The 23,364-nt window shown below is 39.4% G+C and overlaps 1 protein-coding gene and 1 non-coding gene across 3 annotated transcripts; one reads left to right on the plus strand and one right to left on the minus strand.

Annotated features, from left to right (window-relative positions):
- Window positions 1–249: 249 nt before the first annotated feature.
- LOC148824399 (uncharacterized) lies at window positions 250–14,306 on the minus strand. 2 transcript variants are annotated; one of them, XM_088926451.1, is made up of 11 exons: window positions 13,766–14,306; window positions 11,316–11,485; window positions 3,978–4,134; window positions 3,660–3,782; window positions 3,369–3,395; window positions 3,132–3,236; window positions 2,099–2,167; window positions 1,767–1,939; window positions 1,310–1,374; window positions 956–1,065; window positions 250–729 (listed from the first exon to the last, which is right to left on the minus strand). In XM_088926451.1, exons 1-11 carry the CDS (start codon window positions 14,079–14,081, stop codon window positions 617–619), a joined length of 1,428 nt encoding a protein of 475 aa, XP_088782577.1. In that variant the 5' UTR covers window positions 14,082–14,306; the 3' UTR covers window positions 250–616. The 2 variants fall into 2 exon arrangements, 1 of the variants encoding a protein (XP_088782577.1); XR_016091829.1 differs by lacking the exon at window positions 1,310–1,374.
- A 6,723-nt stretch (window positions 14,307–21,029) lies between these two features.
- Window positions 21,030–21,101, plus strand: trnap-agg (transfer RNA proline (anticodon AGG)). The gene has a single exon. It is a non-coding gene; the product is annotated as a tRNA-Pro (tRNA).
- Window positions 21,102–23,364: the final 2,263 nt, after the last annotated feature.

The following is a 23,364-nucleotide window of genomic DNA, read 5'->3' on the forward strand; positions in this document are numbered from 1 at the left end:
ACGGATAACTTTAGAGGTCTATTATACATATATGGTTAGAGCTCTATTATACGGGTAACTTTAGAGGTCTATTATATGTATATGGTTAGAGGTCTGTTATACGGATAACTTTAGAGGACTATTATACATACATGGTTAGAGGTCTATTATACGGATAACTTTAGAGGTCTATTATACGTATATGGTTAGAGGTCTATTATACATCAGATAGGTTTTGTAGGTGTAGAAACAAGTAAACCAAGCCAATGATTTGGTTTAGAAATTTATTCTGAAAATACACATTCACACCTGAAAAATATGTATTTCAAATTATACATTGTATGCAATCAATCAACAATCAACATATGGGCAATAATCATTAAAAAACACAACTAGTCTTAAACTTCAGCTACAAATTCTGGTAACATCAATATACAGTATAGTAATGACAAACAAAAACTAATTACATTAACACACTAACTCAAAACCACATTTTGATTCAAATATAAATTTTAAAATGTACAACTTCTATATTTCCAAGGAAAAAAAAAATATTACAATTGAAGTTAAGACGATTTTTGTCCACCATTTGCAAACCCTGTCTTATTGTCCTAACAGGACCAGAAACCTATTATTTTCAGTGTCGAGATCTCCTGGCCCCCTGCCTTGCATATGCATTCTTCAAGTAACGCATTGCGTGCTCCTTTATTTCTTTTTCTGTCGATGTAGGGTGGGACTTCAGCACCGCAGCTAGGAGAAAATTATATAATATTACTACTCAAATAAATGATGATTAATATCTTCTTGAGTATAACCTCAAAAATGAACCAATAAGGTTTACTAAGCTCAAAGCTGAAATAAACTGATAAAATTTGGCTTGCATCATAGCGATTGAGCAATAAAGTCTGTCCTAATTAAAGAGTACCCTGTCCTAATTAAAGAGTAAGTTTGAAAGTACAACATAGAATAGAAGTACCTTTAATTACTCTATAAAGATTTGTGTCTCCCAGGCCCCTCTTTTGTTGTTTATCTTTTCGGTTTGTGCCAGCGAAGTTGAATTCTGTCATCAGTTCATTTGTCATAAGTCTGAAAACCAAATTCAGACATTTAGTTTAGACTTTTTTTTCCACTCAACATTTATTTACTCAAATATTTAGGATCAAATGTAGTACTGTAATCCTTATATTTTAAAAGACAATTTTGCAGTTTTATACCTTGCACATTCAGTGGTTAACACATAGGTATCTATAAGCTCAATTCTGTGGATATGTTCACTTGATCAAAGTAAAAATGTAATGTAAAAACATTTTAAAAAAACAATAAGCAATACCTTGACAAGACTGTGAACACACTCTCTCTAACATCACTGCCGCCTACTCTCTGAAGTTGGTTTATCTGGAAATAATATTATATTACAAATAATATTAGAAGCTACTAGATCTTCATTAATCAACTAATCAGACATACCCATTACACATGACCATTCAATGAAACGAACACATTTTCACATATTAACTGCACTTTTTTGCAGTATTTTCTCAGTCTATAAATACAAAGTGACCATTTTTCAAAGTAAAAAAAAATTGAAGTAACTTTTTAGAACATGAAAACACTTTAATTTGCCATTAAAGGATAAGCAAGATTATACATTATAAACTAAAAATATGAACGTATGCCAGAGATGGATCATATTAATCAGATGTAGGCTATAAAATTATGACCTATCTGAAACCTAGAACATTAGTAGTGAATATTTTCTACACCACAGTGAGAATATAATATCATACCAGCAGGTTTTGATTGTCCATGATGTCAAGTGCTTGCTCGTATGCACAGAACTCTTCCATTGTGGTCAGCCTCCTGATGTGGAATTGGGAGTCCACCGGTTCTGTGGACCTACCCAAACGCCTCAATTCATCCCTCATCTCTATCAGGAGGCCCAATACCCGCTTCTGAAACTCTGAAATAATTTACATTTTATATCAGCATTTAAAAGGAATTAGGTTAGGAGTTTCTTACACTATTGTCACATTAGCATTACTGTAGTGTTGCTACATGCAATTTATAATCTTAAAAAGTAAAAATTCCCACATCTGTAGTTTATTTTAACTGTACTTACTTCCTTCTGAAAGAGGATATCTCTCTCTCTTCTCTTCTGGTCTGGACGTGGTCTTCTGCCTGGGAGACTCTGAAAAGAATTCAGTTATGGAAAACATTTACTTTATCACACAACTCAATATTTCAATTTAGTCATTTAGTTTGTCATTGAACTAGGATTCTATAAACAATGTCAATTAAACTCCATTGGTGTATTTATTAAAAAAAAATAGCTTCAATTTTGAATATGTTTGTGTCGTTTGTAGCATTGTGGTAAAACACAACATATTTTTATATTGTGTATGAGCCTACACATAATTAAAATACATTCTGTGTAAAACTATAATATGGGTAGTTTTATTTATTACTTTATACAATAAAAAATACATACTTTTTGACAGTCTTCCAGGATCATTTCTGCCATCTGGCCAATCCTGGTTTGATACTAGAAACTAAAAAGTTAACAATAATCTCATACCTATCAAATCTATCATTTGCAGAGGGATCATAAACTATTCTTAAATTTAATAATTTAATAAATATGATACAAGTAATGTACTATTGTTCATGTCTACAAAGCCTTGTGTTAAAACATTTATAAAGCCATTATTTCCTCAGCTGATCGAGATGAGGGAGAAGGCGAGGGTGAGTGCGAAGCTGAGGAGGCATGGTGACTCTGGGGTTCAGTTGAAGACTTTGGTCTTATAACTTGCTTAGGGCTTCGAACTTTGCGTGGTGAGGTCCCAGTTTGGACTACCTGGGCTGTTAATATAATATTGCAGATTAACTTAATATTTAAGTATGGACGTAAAATTTTCACCAGTCCAATAATCTTTTAATATAATTCGCTTATGGTAGACAGTTCTCCAGACTTAGGAAAGTATAGTGACATAACCTCAGACGTAATAAAAAAAAATAACTTGTGAATTCTCACCTTTGATTGTTGGGCTTCAATAACATAAAGAATAGTGTTAACTTGTCTTTAAATATGATTGATGATGGTTATCTTCTAAGGACATTAAGAAAACATTTTAACTTTGATTGCAATAACCTACCTTTAAGCGTACTTGAACAGCTGAGTGAGGTCTGGGAGACTCTCTTCCTAGGAGAGAACCTCAGTTTGGGGGGTAGCACTGGCAGCTTCAGTGGCTTCTTCTTTTCTAAACAGAAAAAATATGTCAGTAAAATATTTAATATCAAATTAAATTATATTATCAACTTGATCTGTAACTTTTTACAATAAATTTATTTCCTTTATTTTGGGAAATTTGAAGGCAGAGAAATGTACTTACTTGGAGTAGCAGCATCAGAATCAAAGTCTGTAATATAATAGAAAATTATCATATTTCAATATAATACTGAAAATTAGTTTAACATAGAATAAGCTAACCAAAATTCTTAGCAATTTCCATGATCAACAAATCTGATAAGATTTTTAACATTTTCATACAGAACACTTTTCAAAATAACTTATTTTAAAGGGTTGTAAAAAAATCAATAACAAGGTACAAGCTAAATGAGGCATCAGTTGATATTAATAACTGGTTAAAAATATAGCTATTGAGATTGTTACTTTTACATACCATCAACGTAATCGGAGAACACCCGCTTCTTACTTTTGCGTTTTGGATTGGGTGTCTCATCCTCGTCTTCAGCATCCGTAACCGAGGTGGTTAAATCAAAGTGATCACACTCTGATTTCTTGTCTACAAATAATTATATTTACATTACGTATGATCAAATATGAAAAAGGTATTGTTGCACTAATACATGTACATAGACAGTTACTGTAAATATTCAATCGGAATTTATAATAATGAACAGGAATTTGCTCTTATTTTCAAAGAAAGCTATACCTGATGTATGTTTAACTTGAACAAGCTTGAAGGTAACCCAAGTACCTTTATTAGGGTTGGCCTTCTCTTTGTATAGTTTTGTGGCCTGCTTTGGATCATTCGGCCACCACACAAACTCTCTTCGGGCATCCACCCAGTTTGAGGGCAGGACTCCCTCAACCTCCCCCTCCTGCTCTATCCAAACAGCACATGTCCACATCACCTGAAACAGACATACACATTTTAATTTTGAGTCTTAATTCAGATTGTGGTGCTGATTACTACACTTGTGTTCGCTTATAATGATTATACTCAATAAAAACACATCATTCAATAATAAACATTCTGCTTTATGTATATATTTGTAGTTAGATGGTATTCACTACATGCAATTCCTAACAAACTTTAAAATTTAAACTTAACCATGAGAAAAGAACAGACAGAAACATCCTGTGTGAATAAAAGTTGCAACTTCTTCATGGAACAGGATTATGTTCTATGCCATGTAGAAGAGGGAAAAGGACATAACCAGCACCATATGGGAGACACGCTACTTTTCTGTGCAACTCTTTTACAGAGAGGAATTTCTCCCTTGCATGCATCTCCAGACTATTAACATATACAATATTAAGCAGTTTTGACTCACATGGTTCAGTGAAGAAGTTACAAGTCTGAGTCTGTCATACAACATCACATAGAAGACTTCTGTCTGCTCTTTCCTCCTTCACAAATGCAAAGTTTTCATTATCCAACAGGAAACAACAGTCTTTTTGTCTTGACGAAATATACATCTGTGAACCAGATGATTCACAGTTGCTCTGAACTCTTTCCTTCTCCTTCATTCTCTTTACTACTTGAGCTATAGGGTTATGACTGCTCCGCACTAATTTCTTCAAGGACTGTAAAAAGTTTTCAAATGGGAATGCAGATACATCATTAAAGGAACAAATTGTACCACATCCTGATGTAGATGTCTCAAACTGTACACATTGTATACAACAAATGTTGGTCCATACAAATGCTGAGCATTGTCAACAAAGGTATCAAGCAGTTTTTGGGCATAGTTGAGATAGGCATTTCTCTTTCTTTCATCTGAGTCCAACATAATGGAAAGAGCAACTGTTAGCATCAGAAAATGGGTGTATAGTTCCTTTGATACAACATTACGAAGCACAATGGGGCCTGTATACAAAAGGAACTGGCAGAACTATGTAGCCTTCCATCTGTCAAGCTCTGCGAGGGATCTTGGCTGTCTAGCAAATTCCCCAGGTATCTCTCCGCTAAGAATTTCCAAATTATCAGAAATTTCATTCCTCTGCCTGACAGTTGACATTTAGATGGTCCTTGCTTTAAGAAAATAAGAATTCTTTTGCCAACACCAAGACAAGCTAGATGCATGTAGTCAAGGTTGAACTGGCTTATCCACCCAATTCCAGCAGCAGCTAAGGGAGAAAGTCTTTGTTGGTGTTCCTTGTACTCAAAGTTCTTGAATTGTTCTTCCCCTGTGAAAACAACTTTTCCCTCCCAGCTCCCTTTAATTTTGCATCTTTCGCAGCCAAAGTACGAATTGTGTCCTTTGCAGCATTTCAGATATGAGCGTGCAGGGGCATCACATATAAAAGCCTTCACAGTAACATTAAATACTCTATCTTCAAAGTGAATGCCATTATTGGTGAGTAACTTGAACTCCTCTAAAAAGTCACTTACATAATCATCAACTGATTCAGGCTTGGACCCTCCACAAAATAATGCTACAATGAAAGGCTGGAATTGGTGAAAAGAGCACAAAATAGGCCAAAATCTACAGATGTAGATTTGAAGAGAGGAACTCCATCAACATTGATACACAGGTCTACAGAATACATGCTTTCTTGGAATGTTTTAGAAGAAGATATGTTTTTCAGGATTCCTTTCTTTAATCCAAAGTAAATGTACTGACCACCGCATTTATCACTGATTTGCACTTTATTAGGTGTTTGTAGGAGAGTCCTGCAGTCCTTTGGAAGCTTGTGCCCCTGACGTCTCAGTATCTCCAATAAATCATTGAAACACTGTCTTTTACAACCATGCTTAGCAGACCAAGCTACAAGTTCAGTAGATAGATTTGGCCTTGCTGGGTCAGTCTGTGCCTCATCTACAAGGTCAGTAGATTCAGGACTGGGGTCAGTTACATCAGATTCATCAGAGTCAGAAATTTCAACCTCGTTCAAGATTTCTTCTTCAGAAGTAATAACTTCTTCAGTGTACCCATAGTCATTTGAATCCTGATGTGTAATGTCATCACTGACACAAGCACCCATATCACCAGACGATTGTTCCACATTCTCGTCCTTGGTGTCATCTGTGTGAAAACTGTCATCTTCATCATCTTGATCATCACTGCTGGATTCTTCAAGTGCATTTAGCTCTGCACGTCGCTTCCTCCATTGGGATAAATAGTGCTTTGACATAAAGTCTGATTTGGTGTGCCCCCTGCGTGCTGATGTGCACCTACAGATAGTTGTAACACATGCAGTTAGTAAATAAACAGCGACTGCTGTATGTAAGGTACAATAAGGACTATGGAATATAAAAGGAAATGGTATCAACTTTTCTTAAGAAAATAAAAATAGAAATATTGTCATTCAAAGAAATCAACATTTAATTACATTTTTTCAGGCAGGTGGCAAGACCCCCTCGTGAAACCCCTGTATGCAAAGCTGTGTAAATAACTTACATACAGCACTGTTGCACGTTTTAGACCGTACCGTATGCTCGGTAATTTCCGGCAATTCCCATCAGCAGTTTCATTTTTGGGATTTTAACAGAGATTTTCTAATGTTTACATTTATATAATCTAATTTACATATAATTATATAAGGGTACATATAATTTACATTTATATAAGGGTTAAGAACAAAATGACTGCGATGAAAATGTTGTTAAATTTAAAAGGGTGAGTAAAAAAGGTCACACTACGCAGGTATTTCCCATATATTATTGCCTAGTTAAATCTAGAAAAAAAACTATTTCAGAAATCACACGGAAAGGAGTATAACACGTGATTATTTTTTTCCATAAAAACATATCGTTATTCCTTAAAGTTGTCTTGCTGGGGCAATTCTAATTTCGAAGAATATCCATATATTTTTAGGAGAATCAGAGAAAATTATCATCACATACTTTACAAATCCATGGGGTACTATAAAATTAAGGGTTGGTTAGCATTGACATTGTTAATGGTACATGTTACATACTTCTTTTCAATGACCCGTTGAACATGTGCTGTTTTTTCTGATTCTCAAATTAGAGAAACAGCAAAACGATTTTGTGTAATCTTCCCCTTCACACTATTTTTATGTGCCATTTTTTGCTTATTAACGTAATATTTTAATCAAAATAATATTAAGTAAGATCTGTATGTATTCAGATAGTGTTATTATTTATACTTACTCGTATTGCTGAGATTTCTGCAGATTTCTTCTACGATTGAAAAACATGGCCAAAATGGCGACCAACGAATACTAGCAATGCAATGTGGTATATAACTGGAAAATATGCTAGGTTAGATATTTTCTCAACATATGCATTTATTAATGTTGTCAATATTATGGTTGAAATTTAACATTGATAATACATCGCGGCTATGTGCCCCCTGCTATGTGCTGATGTGCAATTTTAACGCATGCAGTTAGTAAGGATCGGTCACTGTTGTATGGTATTATATATAATGACATTATGGAATAGGATGGGGACAGGCCTGGCATCATGGGGGGAGGGAGGGGTGTCGCCCCTTCAGTTCTGGGCAAAGGAATTTACTTAACTTGTGCCCTAAAAAAATAGTTGTACTTTGTCAATGGTCAGACAACACTAATTGACACTAACAGTCACTCGGACTGTTTGATGTGCAGGAGTTAATTTATTTACTATATTTATTACTATAATAACTATATTATACACGTGTAAATCAATTAATTACTGCAAAAATAATTTACTTCGTACACTGTGCAGATTGCTGTATACTCCTAGTTGCTGCACACACGATATATACAGTAAAAAGCCTCAGACAATGTGTTAGATGTGTTTTCAACGTTATATGTGCGTTTATTAATATCGTTGATTTTACGGTTGCAATTCAACGTTGATTATACATCGCGGCGATGTATATATACGTATAGCCGTATTTTCCCTGTGATATATACGTATATTCGACGAATCACTTCCCACTGGGTCAGTGTCTGGTCTGCTATGTAAAGGAGGCAATTTGCTCTGAGAGCAGGCTCAGCGCTTACTGAACGCAGATGTCTCAGAGTGGTGTGTCCAAGTGGCTGTAAAAGGCGAGCGTTCTTGGTTATCAGTGCAGGAGAAATATTGCCTGCTGGCAAAAAAAAGCAAGCGATTTTTTTAACCTGAAACTTGTGATTCGAGAAAAGTACCCACTCGCCAGTCCCTGTGGCACAATCGGTAAGCGCGTTTGGCTGTTAACTGATAGGTTGGTGGTTCGACCCACCCAGGGACGAATTTATTCTGCGATGTAAACATTGTCTCCGCAAAGGTCAATTGGATTTTTCAGCAAAACCTTAACCATTTTAATATTTGCAGGAAATGCGAGTGTTTAACACATGTCAGAATCTACCAGGAAATGTCCAATGATGCCTAACATCGCAACTTCCCAGAAAACCATATTCACCCAAGAAAAATGATATTGTAATTTTGTTGAAATATTAAAATATGTTAGCTGAGGATGCAAAGGGGTGAAAGGGAAAGGTCAGAGGGTATAGTAACAACAAGGTTAGGATTGGTGGAGGTGGTAGGGGTGTTGATGGTTTTTCTCTGTAGAGGATGATTGAGTTTTTTATCCTTCTCTGAAGTGAGAAGCTGGAAGAGTTGGGAGTTGAGGGATCTGATGAGGTTAGTTATAAAAGGAAGTTGATGTGGAGCTTTTAGCCATAAGGATTCCTTTATATCTTTGATGTTGTCATCAAAGATAAACTGGAGTCAGCAAAGATAAAAAGAAAATTATCTTTGCTTACTGCCCTGTCTTTCTCACACCTGAAGAAGGCTCCACAACCAAAACGTTGTGTTTCCTTTCTTCTCTTTTCAGCATGGAATAGTCCTTTACTTGTTCCTTTGCAGCCTACGCATGCAGGCACAGCTACCCACTTGATACCGTATATAAAATTCCTATAATCACAACTATGAATGTCCACTGCAGGCATTTTTTCCATGATTAATTATTCTGGCATTGAAGCGTATTTTATGTCATAATCACTGAAAAAAGACTTTTTGTACATCCAGATTTTCTATATACTTTAACATACCATGTTCAGAATGTCACAATGCAGAAATGCAACACTGAAGTGTCGTAATTACAAATGTTCATGATGAGTGATTCTGTCTCTCTTACCTTAGTGTTGGAATTTTAAAATGTTTTGGTAATGAGGAAGGAGGGACATGCCATGTTTACAGGGTCATATTTTAAAAATGGTACAGTAAAATTTCCTGAAGTCCAGGATTTTGACAGTCTGTTCCATTGTCTCTCACACCTCAGTGTCAGAATTTTGAGCTGTTTTTATAACCTGGAGATAGTTTCATAGCAATAATCACCCTTTGCTCACCCTCTGTTAACCATATATTCTCATATGCCATGTTCTAAATGTCCCAAATTAAAACTGCTATATTAAAGATTTAATTTGAAAGATTTTTAATGATCAGAAGGCAAGGTTGTGGTAAATATGCAGAAAGTGCCAATGAATTCACGTTTTGCCTTTGTCTTATTTACTTGATTTTCATCAGCCCAAAATCAATGTACTCTCCAATCGCTGTTGCTTCTTCAAATCCTTTAAATGAACGTTGATATTGAGGGATTATATTACACAAATTGTGGTTTTCTTTTTAAAGCAAATTTGAAAATCTGAGGCTCTATTACAGTTGTCTTGGATGTTTCGCAAGGTATAACAGACCCCTTGCACCCTCAGTTAAACTATTTAAAAATATAACAAACTTAATTGATATAGAACAGCATTTAAGGTTACATGTATATTTAAATTAAGGTAAATATACAAAGGTATTAAAATACAAATGTACAGTCCTAAAATAATTATGCTGTCCAACTGTCTTTTTTGCTTGTCAAGTTCTCCAACAAATCTGTGTTGTAATTTTCATATTCTAACTAATGGTGCAGCGAGAGAATAAATGAATTCTCCTGCCAGCCATTCGAAGATCAAAGTGCATGGGTGAATACAATGTCCTTGAATGTTGGTCATTATTGGCCACTCCCAGTGATAATGACTTACGTACTCAATTGTTTAGTAGAAATGAGTTTTACATCAGAATAATGAGAAGTGGGCTCGAACCACTAACCTTTCAATTAACAGTGCCCAGAGAATCAGGTGTGTCCCTGTAAGTTTTTGGTTAAAAAAAGAAAAAAATGCTTTTTCTTGCCAGCCTGCGATATTTCTTTTGCACTAATAAGCAAGATTTGTATTTCATCTTTCACAAGCTGTATGAATTTAATGAAAAGCAAGTTGTTCCAGAAAGGAAAATCAAGCCACACGTGATCATGCATTCTATAAGACAAGACAGGAAGAAAGTCACTGTTTTCACTGCTATAAGAGCACAAGAAATATTTCCTGTTACAGAAATGTTGTAAGAATAACAGGAAGTAATCAGCCACCCTGACACAATATCAACAAAACAAATTATTATTATTTGACATTATCAAAAAATATAAACATATCACAAAACTATAAACTGAACCCACATAAGGAAATCAGTAAGATCACCATTAAGCAGAAACAGAACAGTTATTGGGTCCAGTTCCTTTCATCAAGCCGGTCACTGGTTATTCTCACACAGAGAGCACACTGCTGAGCAACACATTGCGGGACACAATGGAGTAAACACAGCTCAGTATCAGCACACAGAGCAAGAATATTACTGGGAACATTTGCTGGGTGAGAAACCACAGCAAGGCCAGATGTTCAGGAAGAATCACTCAAGCCCTTGCTTAGAGGAAGGGGACAAACTGTAATTACAGATGGACAAGAGTAATGCTGGGCAATTAACTGTCTGGTTTCTTCAACTTTCACTCAGGAGAAAAAATCTGCCTTTAAACTTGAAAGAAATAATAATTTATCGTGATAATTATCGATATCGACTGATATGAAAATTTTTATGGTGATAATGTTTTTGGCCATATCGCCCAGCCCTAGACAAGAGCAGTTTTTTTGTCAGTCTAGCACTTCAAAACCCTACCAGAACCTTCACATAGGAGAGAGACTGTTAACTTGCAGGGAGTGTGGGAAGGGTTCTAAAAACATAAGCCACTTAAAAACTCACTGGCACATTCACACAGGAGAGAAACCTTTCTGCTACAGTCAGTGTGGGAAGAGTTTTAATCAGTCAAGCAACTTGAGAGCCCACCTGCGCTCTTAAGGTACTGCTCTCTGTGTGCTGCTCACTGAGTGTCTCTTTCCCTTCTTCAGCACTGAGCTCTGTTTCCTGCATCAGACTGGAGCCCCACTCCTCCTCACTGTGCTGCTGTTCAAGAGGAGCCCTTTCCCCAGCATCAGGGAGAGCACTGGCCTCTGACCCTGAAAACACAGGACAAGAGAACAAGGCCTTTAACATAAACTTAGAATACTGTTCAAAAGTAAATAATATCCACACAAAAACAAGCTAAACATCTTAAATTTGAGATAACAAAGAAATATCATCTGGCAACTGTGTTTAAATTAACTTGTTAAACCTAATTTAAAAACTAGATGTAGACCAAATATCCAAACAGATATACAACAAAGATACAGACACTCTGGACACAACAAGACATTAACACTGCACTGAGAGATAGAGGGGTTAATAAAGACACACTGAGTGGACACTACAGTACATTAACACTACACTGTGAGAGAGAGGGGTTAATACAGACACAGACTGACTGGACACTCCAGTACATCAACACTGCACTGAGAGAGAGAGGGGTTAATACAGACACACTGGACACTACAGTACATTAACACTGCACTGAGTTAATACATGTTAATACACACAGACGTTTAAAATACTAATCTGGTGCTTTGGGGAGTTATTTTTCAACAAACATAAATATACGTACTGCAACTTGTATTATTTTATAATTTCTGTATAGTATTATTTATTATACATATGCTCGAAAAGAGTAGGGCTGTAACCCCGGTGTCCTGGCCAAAATTTTCATGGCCTCCTAATAATCCCTGTCTACGAACTGGCTTCATTACTCTGCTCTCCTCCCCACTGATAGCTGATGTGTAGTGAGCGTTCAGGCGCACTATGGCTGCTGTCGCATCATCCAGGTGGGTGCTGCACACTGGTGTTGGTGGAGGGGAGTCCCCATTACCTGTAAAGTGCTTTGAGTGGAGTGTCCAGAAAAGCGCTATATAAGTGTAAGCAATTATTAATTATAATTAATTATACAAATATTGCACAATAATTTTGGTAATGAGGCTAAATTATAGAAACTGATTCTATCAGAGAGAAAACGTTTCGGCTGTGAAGCCTTCTTCGGGTGCCTTCACCTAAAAAAGGCTTCACAGCCGAAAGGTTGTTTTCTCTCTTCTCTTTTCAGCATCAAATAAACGTATTACTTGTTCCTTTGCTGACTACGCATGCTGACGCAGCTACCTGAACTATACAATAATTGTTCAGAAGTAACACACTTCCTATCCCCAGGACTATTAATGACAACTTTTCCATCCTACAGGATGATCCCTCCATTGGGGCCCTCTTTTCTGACCGCCCCATCATCTCATATCGCCAATCACCTAATCTGCGCAACCTTCTTGTTCACAGCTCCCTTGACAGCCCTCAGCAACCATCCACACCAGGTATGTTCCCCTGCAACAGAGCTCACTGTATCACCAGTACAAGTACACATCCAACACCACACTCATTCAAGGCCCCTCAGGACAATTCCAGATCACCCAGATGGCATCTTATACCTCCAGCAACCTTATTTACTGTATCTCTTGCAGTAAATGCCTAGCCATCTACATTGGAGAAACAGGAAGGAGACTCGGAGACTGCTTCAGAGAACACGTCAGAGCTGTGAAGATTAAAGATCTCTCCAAGCCCATTGTTTCTCATTTCACCTCTGACGGCCACGACCACTCTAATCTCTCTGTCTGTGTTCTCAAAGATGGTTTTCCTAACTCATACATCAGAAAGACTACCGAAACCAAACTTATCCTGCAGCTAGGATCACACCTTCCCCCTTCTCTCAACGACAGACTACTATTCTACTAAATGTTCTCCATTCATTGGAAGTTTCATTTCACACCTTTCTACTCCTGACTTCACACCTCTTGATTGGCCTCTCTTTCTGTCCCCTGCTCCCTCCTCATTACCTTTGCCTACTGCCTTGTCTCTCTCACACCTGAAGAAGGCTCCACGGCCGAAACGTTGTGTTTTGTTTTCTCTTTTCTTTTTTTCAGCATGGAAAAAACCTATTACTTTTTCTATACAATTATTGTGTCTTCAATCATTTTTACCTTTAGATTAATTACATACCAAAGACCTAAAAGTATTCCAGAATAAAGTTTCACATTATATGTTGGCAATCTGAATTTACAAATGTAAATAAAATAATTTACCGATTTTTTGCTAATCCTAAAAATCCTAAGAGTCTAAAAGTGCTGTTTTCAGCCCTGTTACTGTATTACTGATGTTTTCAGCATCATAACTGGACAACAACAGTTCAGTTTCTATTAAAATAATCCTGCTGCTACACAAGACTTTCCCACTTCACTCTGTATCTCTTCACTATATTATCACCATGAGGAAGTTAAATACACTGCTTTAAACACACACACTGACCTCATACAAGTCACCACACTGACCTGACAGCTCCAGTTTCATGTCCATTTCTTCCTTTATTCCTGCAGTGACCTCACAGGGAAGCGTGTGTCCAACATGATCTGTCTGTCCCTGATCTCCTTCTGCTCCCGACTCCTCCCACAGCTGCAGTCTCCACTTCAGGCTCTCGTTTTCCTTCTTCAGCTGCGCCACTTCATTCCCGAAACTCTCTTCCACACACTGTGTGATATTAACCATTCTGTTTCGGAAAACTTCAGAAAATTCATCCACGATCGATTTAAGCAAAACCTCCATGAAAGAGTGAAGCTCGGTCTCCAGCGTGAATAATAAATTAGCCATCTTTCTAAACAGTCGATCCAAAACAAAGGCTGAGTTTACGATTAGATTCAGTCTGCACAAATCTGCATCAAAACAGGGTCGCGCCCCCAGGAATTAAAACGTTTTTTTAATAACTGCCTTTATTATTCTTCTAAAATAGAAAAAGAATTACATTATTTTTTTATTATTCATCTAAACAGCGGATTCAATCACGGCCACGCAGCCTGATGACGTCATTTTAGCGCTGCAGAGGCTTTAAAACAACCCAGGAGGGAAGCCGACAGAGATTTTCTGTAACGATATGAACGTCACTGCACCGTCTAGCGCCAACTAGTCAGGAGGAGTGAATAGCCATTGAGCTACATGTTCGTGTGTGTGATTTGCATTCAGCTATACATTTCTTTCCTATAAATATAGTAAAATTGTGTACATTATTCTCAAATTCCTTAATGTCTTTGATGTTGTCATCAAAGATAAACTGCAGTAAGCAAAGATAAAAAGAAAATTATCTTTGCTTACTGCCCTGTCTTTCTCACACCTGAAGAAGGTTCCACGGCCAACAAGTTGTGTTTCCTTTCTTATCTTTTCAGCATGGAATAACCTTTTACTTGTTCCTTTGCAGCCTACGCATGCTGACGCAGCTACTCACCTGATATTTAACATTCCTATAATCACAACTATGAATGTCCACTGTGGGTATTTTTTCCATGATTATTTATTCTGTCATTGAAGCATATTTTATGTCATACCGAAGTGTCATAATCACTGAAAAAATATTTTTTTTCATTTAGAAAGTAAGAAAATGATAAATCACTATGAATTGCATTTAGCCTGTTCTGATCTAGATTTTCTATATACTTTAACATGCCATGTTCACAATGTCACAACTCAGAAATGCAACAGTGAAGTGTTGTAATTACCAATGTACATAGTGTCGGAACATTGAGATGTTTTGGTAATGAGGAAGGAGGGACATGCCAGGTTCACAGGGTCATATTTATAAAAAGTTCAGGATTTTGATAGTCTGTTCCATTGTCTCTCACACCTCACTGTCAGAATTTTTAGATGTTTTTATAACCAGGGGGTAGGTTTATAGCAAGAAGCAGAAAGTGCCATCACCCATTGCTCATCCTCGGTTAACCATATATTCTCATATGCCATGTTCTAAATGTCCCATTTATATTAAAAAGTTCTTGTAAAATGCAAGATTTTAAGACTTTTTATGATCAGAAGGCAAGGTCATGGTAAATATACAGAAAGTGCCTGTGAACTTATGTTTTGCCTTTGTCTTATTTACTTATTGTGTTTGTGTTATTGTGAGTTTTGAAAATTGGTTAACAATTTTCTGAAATGTGTTTCACACAAAAATGCTATTTGGATAGTCACTACTTACATATTCCCCTTTACTGAGGATAAATACAGTAATCCATCCCGATTAGTACTTTTAAAAATTACTGTAAAGAGCCATCTACAGGCGAAAGGCGGCATAACATCACAGCAGCAGCATTTAAGGCAGAAGAAGAAGCTGGCGAATAAGAAGCCAGATTCAGCCTCGTTAATGCAATACCATTGGGTGAGGTGGAAAAATATTTCTTGCTCTGAATCCTAACATTTTTATAGGAGGTGTTCTAGTAGTTCTTGCCTCAGATAAGACTGCCAATACACTTATTTCTACTCCATCAATAGCAGCAGTGTTATCGGTACTGAGTCCTAAATGTACGTCCTGTCATCATATAAAATGTCAAAAGTTTTGACTGCATTCAACTGATCAAATTTCTCTTCGATGACAGTTATAATTTTATCCAAAATACATCCGAAACAAATTTGCACTGTTTTTTTTTATCCAGAAGAGCATCATCATGAGACTCAAAACATACCTGTTTTTTCTTCTTTCCAGGAGGAAGGATTGTTCAGATGCAAACATTGGTCCAAAATCAATGTACTCTCCTATTGCTGTTGCTTCTTTAAATCCTTCATTTGAACGTCGATATTGAGGGATGATATCTTACACATTTTGGTTTTCTTTTAAAGCAAATTATATTAAAATATGAGCCTCTGTTATAGTTGTCTTGGAAGTTTCGGAAGGTATAATAGACCCCCTTGTGCCATCAGCTAAAATATGATAAAATACAACAAAATGTATTTACATAGAACAGCATTTATGGTTACATGTATATTAAAATTAAGATAAATATACAAAAGTATTAAAATACTAACGTACAGTCCTAACATCATCATGCTGTCCAACTGTCTTTTTTGCTTGTCAAGCTCTCCAACAAATCTGTGTCGTAATTTTAAATATTCTAACTAAGGGTGCATCGAGAGCATAAATGAATTCTTCTGCCAGCCGTTTGAAGATCAAAGTCCTTGGCTGAATATGATGTCCTTGAATGTTGGTCATTATTGGCCATTCCCAGTGATATTGACTTACGTACTTAATTATTTAACAAAAACATTCACATTTCCTGCAAATATCAAGTGGGTTAAGGTTTTGCTAAGAAATCCGAATAAAGATGAGGTTTACATTGCAATAATGAGAAGTGCATTTCTGGGTGGGCTCAAACCACTAACCTTTCAATTAACACAGACTCACGTGTGTCCCTTTTCTCCATTTGCAAGCTTCTGATTAAAAAAAAGAAAATAATACTTCTTTCTTACCAGCCTGCGATATACAAGGCAAGATTTGTATTTCATCCTTCACAAGCTGTATGAATTTCATGAAAAGCAAGTTGTTCCAAAAAGAAAATGAAAACTTGCATTAAACAAAATCAAGCTGTACTTAATCATCCATAGTGATACATTTTGTAAGACAAGACAGGAAGAAAAGCACTGCTGGGATTTGAACTCAGCATCTCCTGTTTAAGAGGAAAGCATGTTAACCAAATCAGCCAAAGTGCATCAACACCATGTCTGAGTCAGTGATTGCAGCTGGAGGACAGTTCATCGTGAACAAGTCAGCCTGCATAATGAGGGGGAAGAGACTGACCTCTGTGATGCAGTATTGACAAATACTAACCTTCTGTCCAACTGTTCTCTGCTGCATTCTGGATTAGCAGGTACATATTGGTTTCCATGCGTGTGTAGGGGTTTTGTGTATGTACTGGGACAATTATTAATTGTAGCAGTAAGTCACAAAATGATTCTTTGATGGCTATTAGAAAACCGACCTTGCGGGTTAACTCATTAACGCACACACACAGATACTAATACACTTATTAATACATAAAATGTGCATATAAACATAACAGATCTTAAGAGTGTGGGTTAGCAGAATACAAAAGGCATATATTAAATCACGAAGAGTTCCAAACCAAGAGGGACATACATTCAGTATACCATTCATTTAGACTGTTTCGTAAATGAACTGGGATTACAACTTCTACACTAGATACTCAAAAGCAAGTACATCACTCAGGTATTAGATTGATATCAATTGTGGTTGAGGTAACAATTGAATTCTCGAGCTGTAATGCAGAATGTTGAATACTCATCCGATCTGTGTGGATTCAGATCTCCCGCGGACACAAAGAAGCAGTGGCAGGCTGTTGCTGTGTGCAATCGGCGCTCTCTGGCTCGGTGCCAGGCAGTGGCCAGTGCGGCTGGCGAGAAGGAGAGGAGGGAGAGATTCCTGCTGCGATGCGCTGCTGATGCTCTTTGAAGACCGGCTAGTTAGTGTTGGCTGAAACTAGCAGAGCTTGTGCACATGGAAAGTGACTGCGGGTCCAAGCCAGTCACACTCTTTAGATGGGAAGAAGACCAGTTTGTTCCCGATGTACCGCTAGTCCTGAATCCTGAGATTCAGCTGTCGACAGTTCCAACCGTAGTTCACTTGTTGATCAGGCGAGCTTTGGCGGTGGAGTACCGGTGGTTCACGAGGCTGTCAGCTGGGCTAACCTCGAGCAGATCTTTTTGTTATGCACGGGCAACCTCCGTTCTCGACTCTTAGAACAAAGTTAAGTCCTGGCACTTTGACACACTGGCCGTCACGTGATTGTCCGAGATGAGTCTGAGAACGTCCTTGAGGGGCACCTTCTGGGCATTGTGTTGCCTGTTTTATCTGGAGGAACTACGGTAGTTCAGTGGCTTAAAGTTCCGCAGGCATTTGAGCCCCAAGTGGGGTTACCCTGCCCTACCAGTTCCTGATTGGCTGATTGAGGTGGAGGATGAGTAACAATGACCTCTGACCTTAGGGTTGTAAACCTTGGGATGAGACTCTCCCATGGAATCTCCCAGACAGTAAGGTGCCAGAGATGACCATTTGTTAGGGTAGCTGGTGAATCTCAGCCTTGGGAGCTGTTCCTTATCAGGAAACTCTATCAGCTAGAAAAACACCTTAAATGTGAACCAGATGGAATGGCCTCTCTGTATCCAGCTGCACTGAGATGAGGGAGAGAGGGACTGGCAAGGGAGCAGCAAACTTAATTCCTGTATTTTAAATACGCCTTGCCGCTACAGAAGTGTCCTTAGAAGAAAAACATCTTCTATGATAGTGGTACAGTCCATCACGCCCCTCCTATAGCCTTTCAAAGAGAAAAAAAAACTGACAACAAAGTATGTCTATGTGTTGTCAGTCTTACAAACATTCTTAAACCCTTACACCTCCTTTCATTGCAAATGATTTGTACAGGTTAAAAGGTTAATTTTGGCTTCTGATATTATGGTGGATTAAGAGTCCTGGAATCTTTGTAGAAGTACAAAGATGAAAGAATGGGCAGTGTAACCATGGCCAAGAGAAGGGAAATGTTGGAGAGATCTGTTGGAGATTCACTTTTTATCATTGTTTTTCCAGCCCAACAAAGATCAACACATATGAGCAGGCGTCCTGTGCCAAATCCAATCTGCCTTCCTTCCAAGCATACAGGAATGTCAGTGAATTAAATATTGACATGAAAATACACAAAAATATGCAATCACACATATGCAGTTTGACCAAACATAAGACAATAACCAAGTACCACAAACTACTAGGCATCTAGTATCATAAGCAGTTCAGGTGGGGAGCTGCGTCAGCATGTGCAGGCAGCAAAGGAACAAGTAATAGGTCTATTCCATGCTTAAAAGAGAAGAAAGAAAACACAACATTTCAGACGTGGAGCCCTCACACCTGAAGAAGGCTCCACGGGCGAAACGTTGTGTTTTCTTTCTGCTCTTTTCATCTAGTGTCATTAGCCTTTTAACAGTTCCTGTCAAAATAAAATAGAAATGGATAACATTCTAGAGAGAGTTTGAAATACCAAGGTACAATTTAAACCATATTTCTTCCACTACAATCACAATGTTTTGGAGAGATCGCTGAACCTAACTGTTCTGGCATGTCTGTTAGCCTCCGTCCTGCTTCAGCAATGAATGCAGCGGGGGACATTCTGAGGGAGATGCGGTCAATCAGGTTGCAGGAAAACCACACTATGCTTTTTTTTGAGATCTTGAAAAGGACAGAGGGGCCATGTATATGTGTGCAGCTGGATATGTATTTGCAGGTGGCGTAGCAAATTCTGCTGAAGCCCCACTGCCTGGTGTGGACGGTAGCTGTGCATGTTGCAGCAGAATTGTACATGTGAGATCAAGGGGTCATGTCATGTGTTTCAGCACTTCACTCCCTTCAGTAGCACGTGATTCCCTGAGTCCCAAAAAATTGTAAGTTCTTTAGATGACCTGTGGACCGATCTTTCACGATGAAGAATTCCTTAAGAAGAATAGATCTCGGCCCACCATCCCAATGCCTCCATCTCCCAACAACAACCTCCCACTGCCCTTAGTCTGCAAGGCAGTCCTTTCAAGTGCGATGACGATGACGGGACCTTCGTTGCCTATTGTACGAGCTGAACTTTTGTGCTCATCAATTCAACGCTCTTTCCATCAACTCATCTTGTCTTTTGACACTTCGTGTTTTGCGCTCCTTTGACTATCGGCATATCGGGTGACTGCAAACACTGAAGTTCTTGGTTACGGAGTGTGGAACATTGTTTTGAAATGATCGCTGTTCTGTCATGTTGACGCCGACTGAATCTTTCTTTGGCAACATGGGCAGGCTGACAGCAGCGCGAGCGAAAGTAATGGGAAATTTCTTGACTTATTTCTGAATGTGAATGTTCTTTAGAAAAGGGATGCGGCGTTGCTTATCCCCAGTGTAAAGGTCACGCATTCCAGACATGGTTATGAGCGAACAGTTGCCGCAAGTGTTTGAAAAGAGCAAGAGAGGAAGCAACCCTGCCCCGTGTGAGGATCAAACTCAGGACCTTCAGATGATGAGACTGACACACTACCAATTACGCCAACGAGCCCAGCTGCAGTACACACACTGGAAAGTTTGCCTCACATGGATTTCAGTCGCCCGTTCCCTAATCTTTAGACGCCCTCTGCTGAATGTTGCATTTGCCTTTTGATCTCACCGATACATTTTTGGTCTGTTTCTGTTGCGAGTCCGTCTTTCAGATCTCACCTAGCACAAGTCTCTCTGGCTGAAGTGGCCTCTCTGCTTCAGCATGGTGCCCTCACTCAGCCATTAAAAATGTCACTCGGACTTCTGACATGCTGACATGAAATGTCAAGAGAGAATGGCGGAGACGCTTAAGCCAGAGAGAAGATGAAAAGGGGGTGTGGCTGCAAAATGCTTGACAGCTGCACAACGCTCTCCACGCAAGGCGTGACCACAGGCTAAAGGACACCTTTCAGCACATCAAGCTCTAAGCACACACCTGGAGGATGCAGGAATTGATCCCGCTACCTCTCACATGCAAAGCAAGCACTGTACCATACAAGCTAACCCCCCTCGCTGGGGCTTATTCCTCGGCGTCACCTAGTGCCGCTTGTTCCCCTCTTACCGGGCGCAGTTCACTGCCCTTCGTCTGCAAGGCAGTCGTGTAATTGCGGCATTCTTGACTTATTGATGAAGGTCTGACTGGACGAACGAATGACGCCTCTCCCCCGTCCTCAAGCTCACTGACAGATTGAAATAGAAAGTGCTGCTGGGGCTTGTTGGTCTAGTGGTATGATTCTCGCTTAGGGTGCGAGAGGTCCCGGGTTCAACTCCCGGACGAGCCCTTGTGTGCTCTTTTCCTCCTCTTCCACAAGACTGGGAACTGATATCCACATCACTTCGCAGCGTCTGCTTATGGCAAACGATGGAATGTGACTAATGACTGAACGAGCCTGGTGAATTCTCATCACGTGGCACGATGAGCGCGTGCAGTCAGCTGTCCAAGGCGGCAACCTCATTGCTCGTTCAAAAGAACACGTACTGAAAACTCATTACCACTATGTCGTAGATGAGCACAGCGATCGCTTGTTGTCATGCGTCCTTACTTGGGAAATGCAGAAGCAAAAACTGCCCTCTCTCAGCCACCGAAACGTGTGCGGCTCGCCTTGCGTTCTCTGCACCTCGCATATTTGTGGAGCTGTCTGCTCTTCTTTCTGTTGAAGTACTCTGGGTTACGGGGCGTCCTGCAGATTATGATGTTCTCACTGAGAGCTTTCAAGATTTGAAGGAAAACTACGAGCTTGATGGCTCAAGTCGAACAAATGTGATTGGTAAGCCATCGATGATCAAAAGCACGTCTTCTAACAATTCGTGAGAGTATTATCAGCACTGTTTTCACTCGGATATACTTTTCACTTGCTAAGCTGACAAATTGGATGAGAAAATGCCGGAGACGCACTCAGTGCAGACTGAGGTTGGGAAGGAGGTATGGCCCTTCAACGCTTGACAACTGAAGGACATTCTCTCAGCAACGGAGGAGCACCTGTCAGAAGTCGCAGAGGCTAAAGGAGAGCACCTGGCTCCCGGGTTTCGACATTTTGTTTCTTCGCGCCCTTTGTTCCTCTCTCCAGTGCCCCCTGCCTAAAGTGACGCTTCCCTTTCTCAGCCCGAAACGCAAGCGAAACACCAACAGCAACCCCTACCGGTTTCCGTAGTGTAGCGGTTATCACGTTTGTCTAACACGCGAAAGGTCCCCGGTTCGAGACCGGGCGAAAAGAGCCTCTTCTTGCACGCTCCTGCACTTCACAGAGGTCTTGAACCACCGGTCATGTGTTTCCGGTGCCTTCATGCACCAAACGGACGTTCCTTCTGTACCTGGAGCAGATCATTTGCAATTGGGCTGTGCTGACAGACCAAGACGAGCTCTGTTGGCTCAAAAGCAGCGCAACACCTGCAAGAACAACAGAAAGATTAGCATCCAGCGGGGGCCTCTGAGTGAGCCCAAGATCTCATCAAGAATCGACTCCAGCAACAGGGCTGGGTGCATTGTTCCATACTCCGACCACTCTCGGTGTAAACAGGTCCCTCCTGGTCTCTGCTTGAAATGCACTTTCCTGCGTTTGCTTGGGTGTAACTGGCTTCCCCTGCATGGGTGAATGTGAAGAAGATCCTTAGTAAGTCATTGAAGAAAACAGAGAAGAGGTTGGAGTGGCCTCTGTCGTTCATCAATGATCCAGTCAGGCAGTACTCCTCTGTAAAGCGCCGCTCGTTCACATCGACGATTGGCTTTTTTTTGCCTTCATTCGTGCATGTAGTAAAAGCAGATGCCCCTATTCTGCCGTGACCCGGATTCAAAACGGGGTTGTTGCGGCCACAACGCAAAATACTGACCACTATACGATCACAGCGAATTACCGAGACACACACGGCTCCACCCTTTTCCGCCCCTGAATAGCATTGGCGAAGCTCAGCACTGGGCCACTGGGCACAACTTCTCACCGTTTCCATAGTGTAGTGGTTATTACGTTCGCCTCACACGTGAAAGGTCCCCGGCTCAAAACAGAGCGGCTTTTTTTTGTCGCCACGCACACTGTTTGGGGATTCGCCTAGCGCTGTGATCGAACAGACCCACTCACCTCTTAGTGTGGCGGGATCTGCACAGTGCATGTCGCAGCGCTTCCTGCTTTCACTTTAATGCGCGTCCTAATGTCGAGTCGTGTGCCGTGCAGAGGCTCTGAAAGCAAGAGCCATGAAAAGGTGCACGGCGCTGTGAAAGGGAACACAGAGAAGTGAAAGGCAGTCCTTTGTCTAAGACCGGGGTAAAGTTAGCTTGAAGTTCGAAAACGATTTTGGTACGCCTGTAGCGTTTTCGCCAAATCCCTTAGAGTTACAAAAACACTTGCTTTGTGTATAAAATACATTGTGAATGCTTTCTCAGCCTTCACTTTGTCGTTTTTATTACATTTTTTTTACCACGCTCGAATATTCTTTTGTCCATATCTTCGCAATGGAAGCACAGAACTCCTTCAAACCAAATGCATTTTAAAGACCACGACTTGTGGAAATTTCCACAGTCTCTACATCAAACTTTCAGTGAGCTAATTTCGT

This window comes from Atractosteus spatula, chromosome 10, assembly GCF_055471065.1.
Source record: "Atractosteus spatula isolate fAtrSpa1 chromosome 10, fAtrSpa1.hap1, whole genome shotgun sequence".
NCBI lineage: Eukaryota > Metazoa > Chordata > Actinopteri > Semionotiformes > Lepisosteidae > Atractosteus > Atractosteus spatula.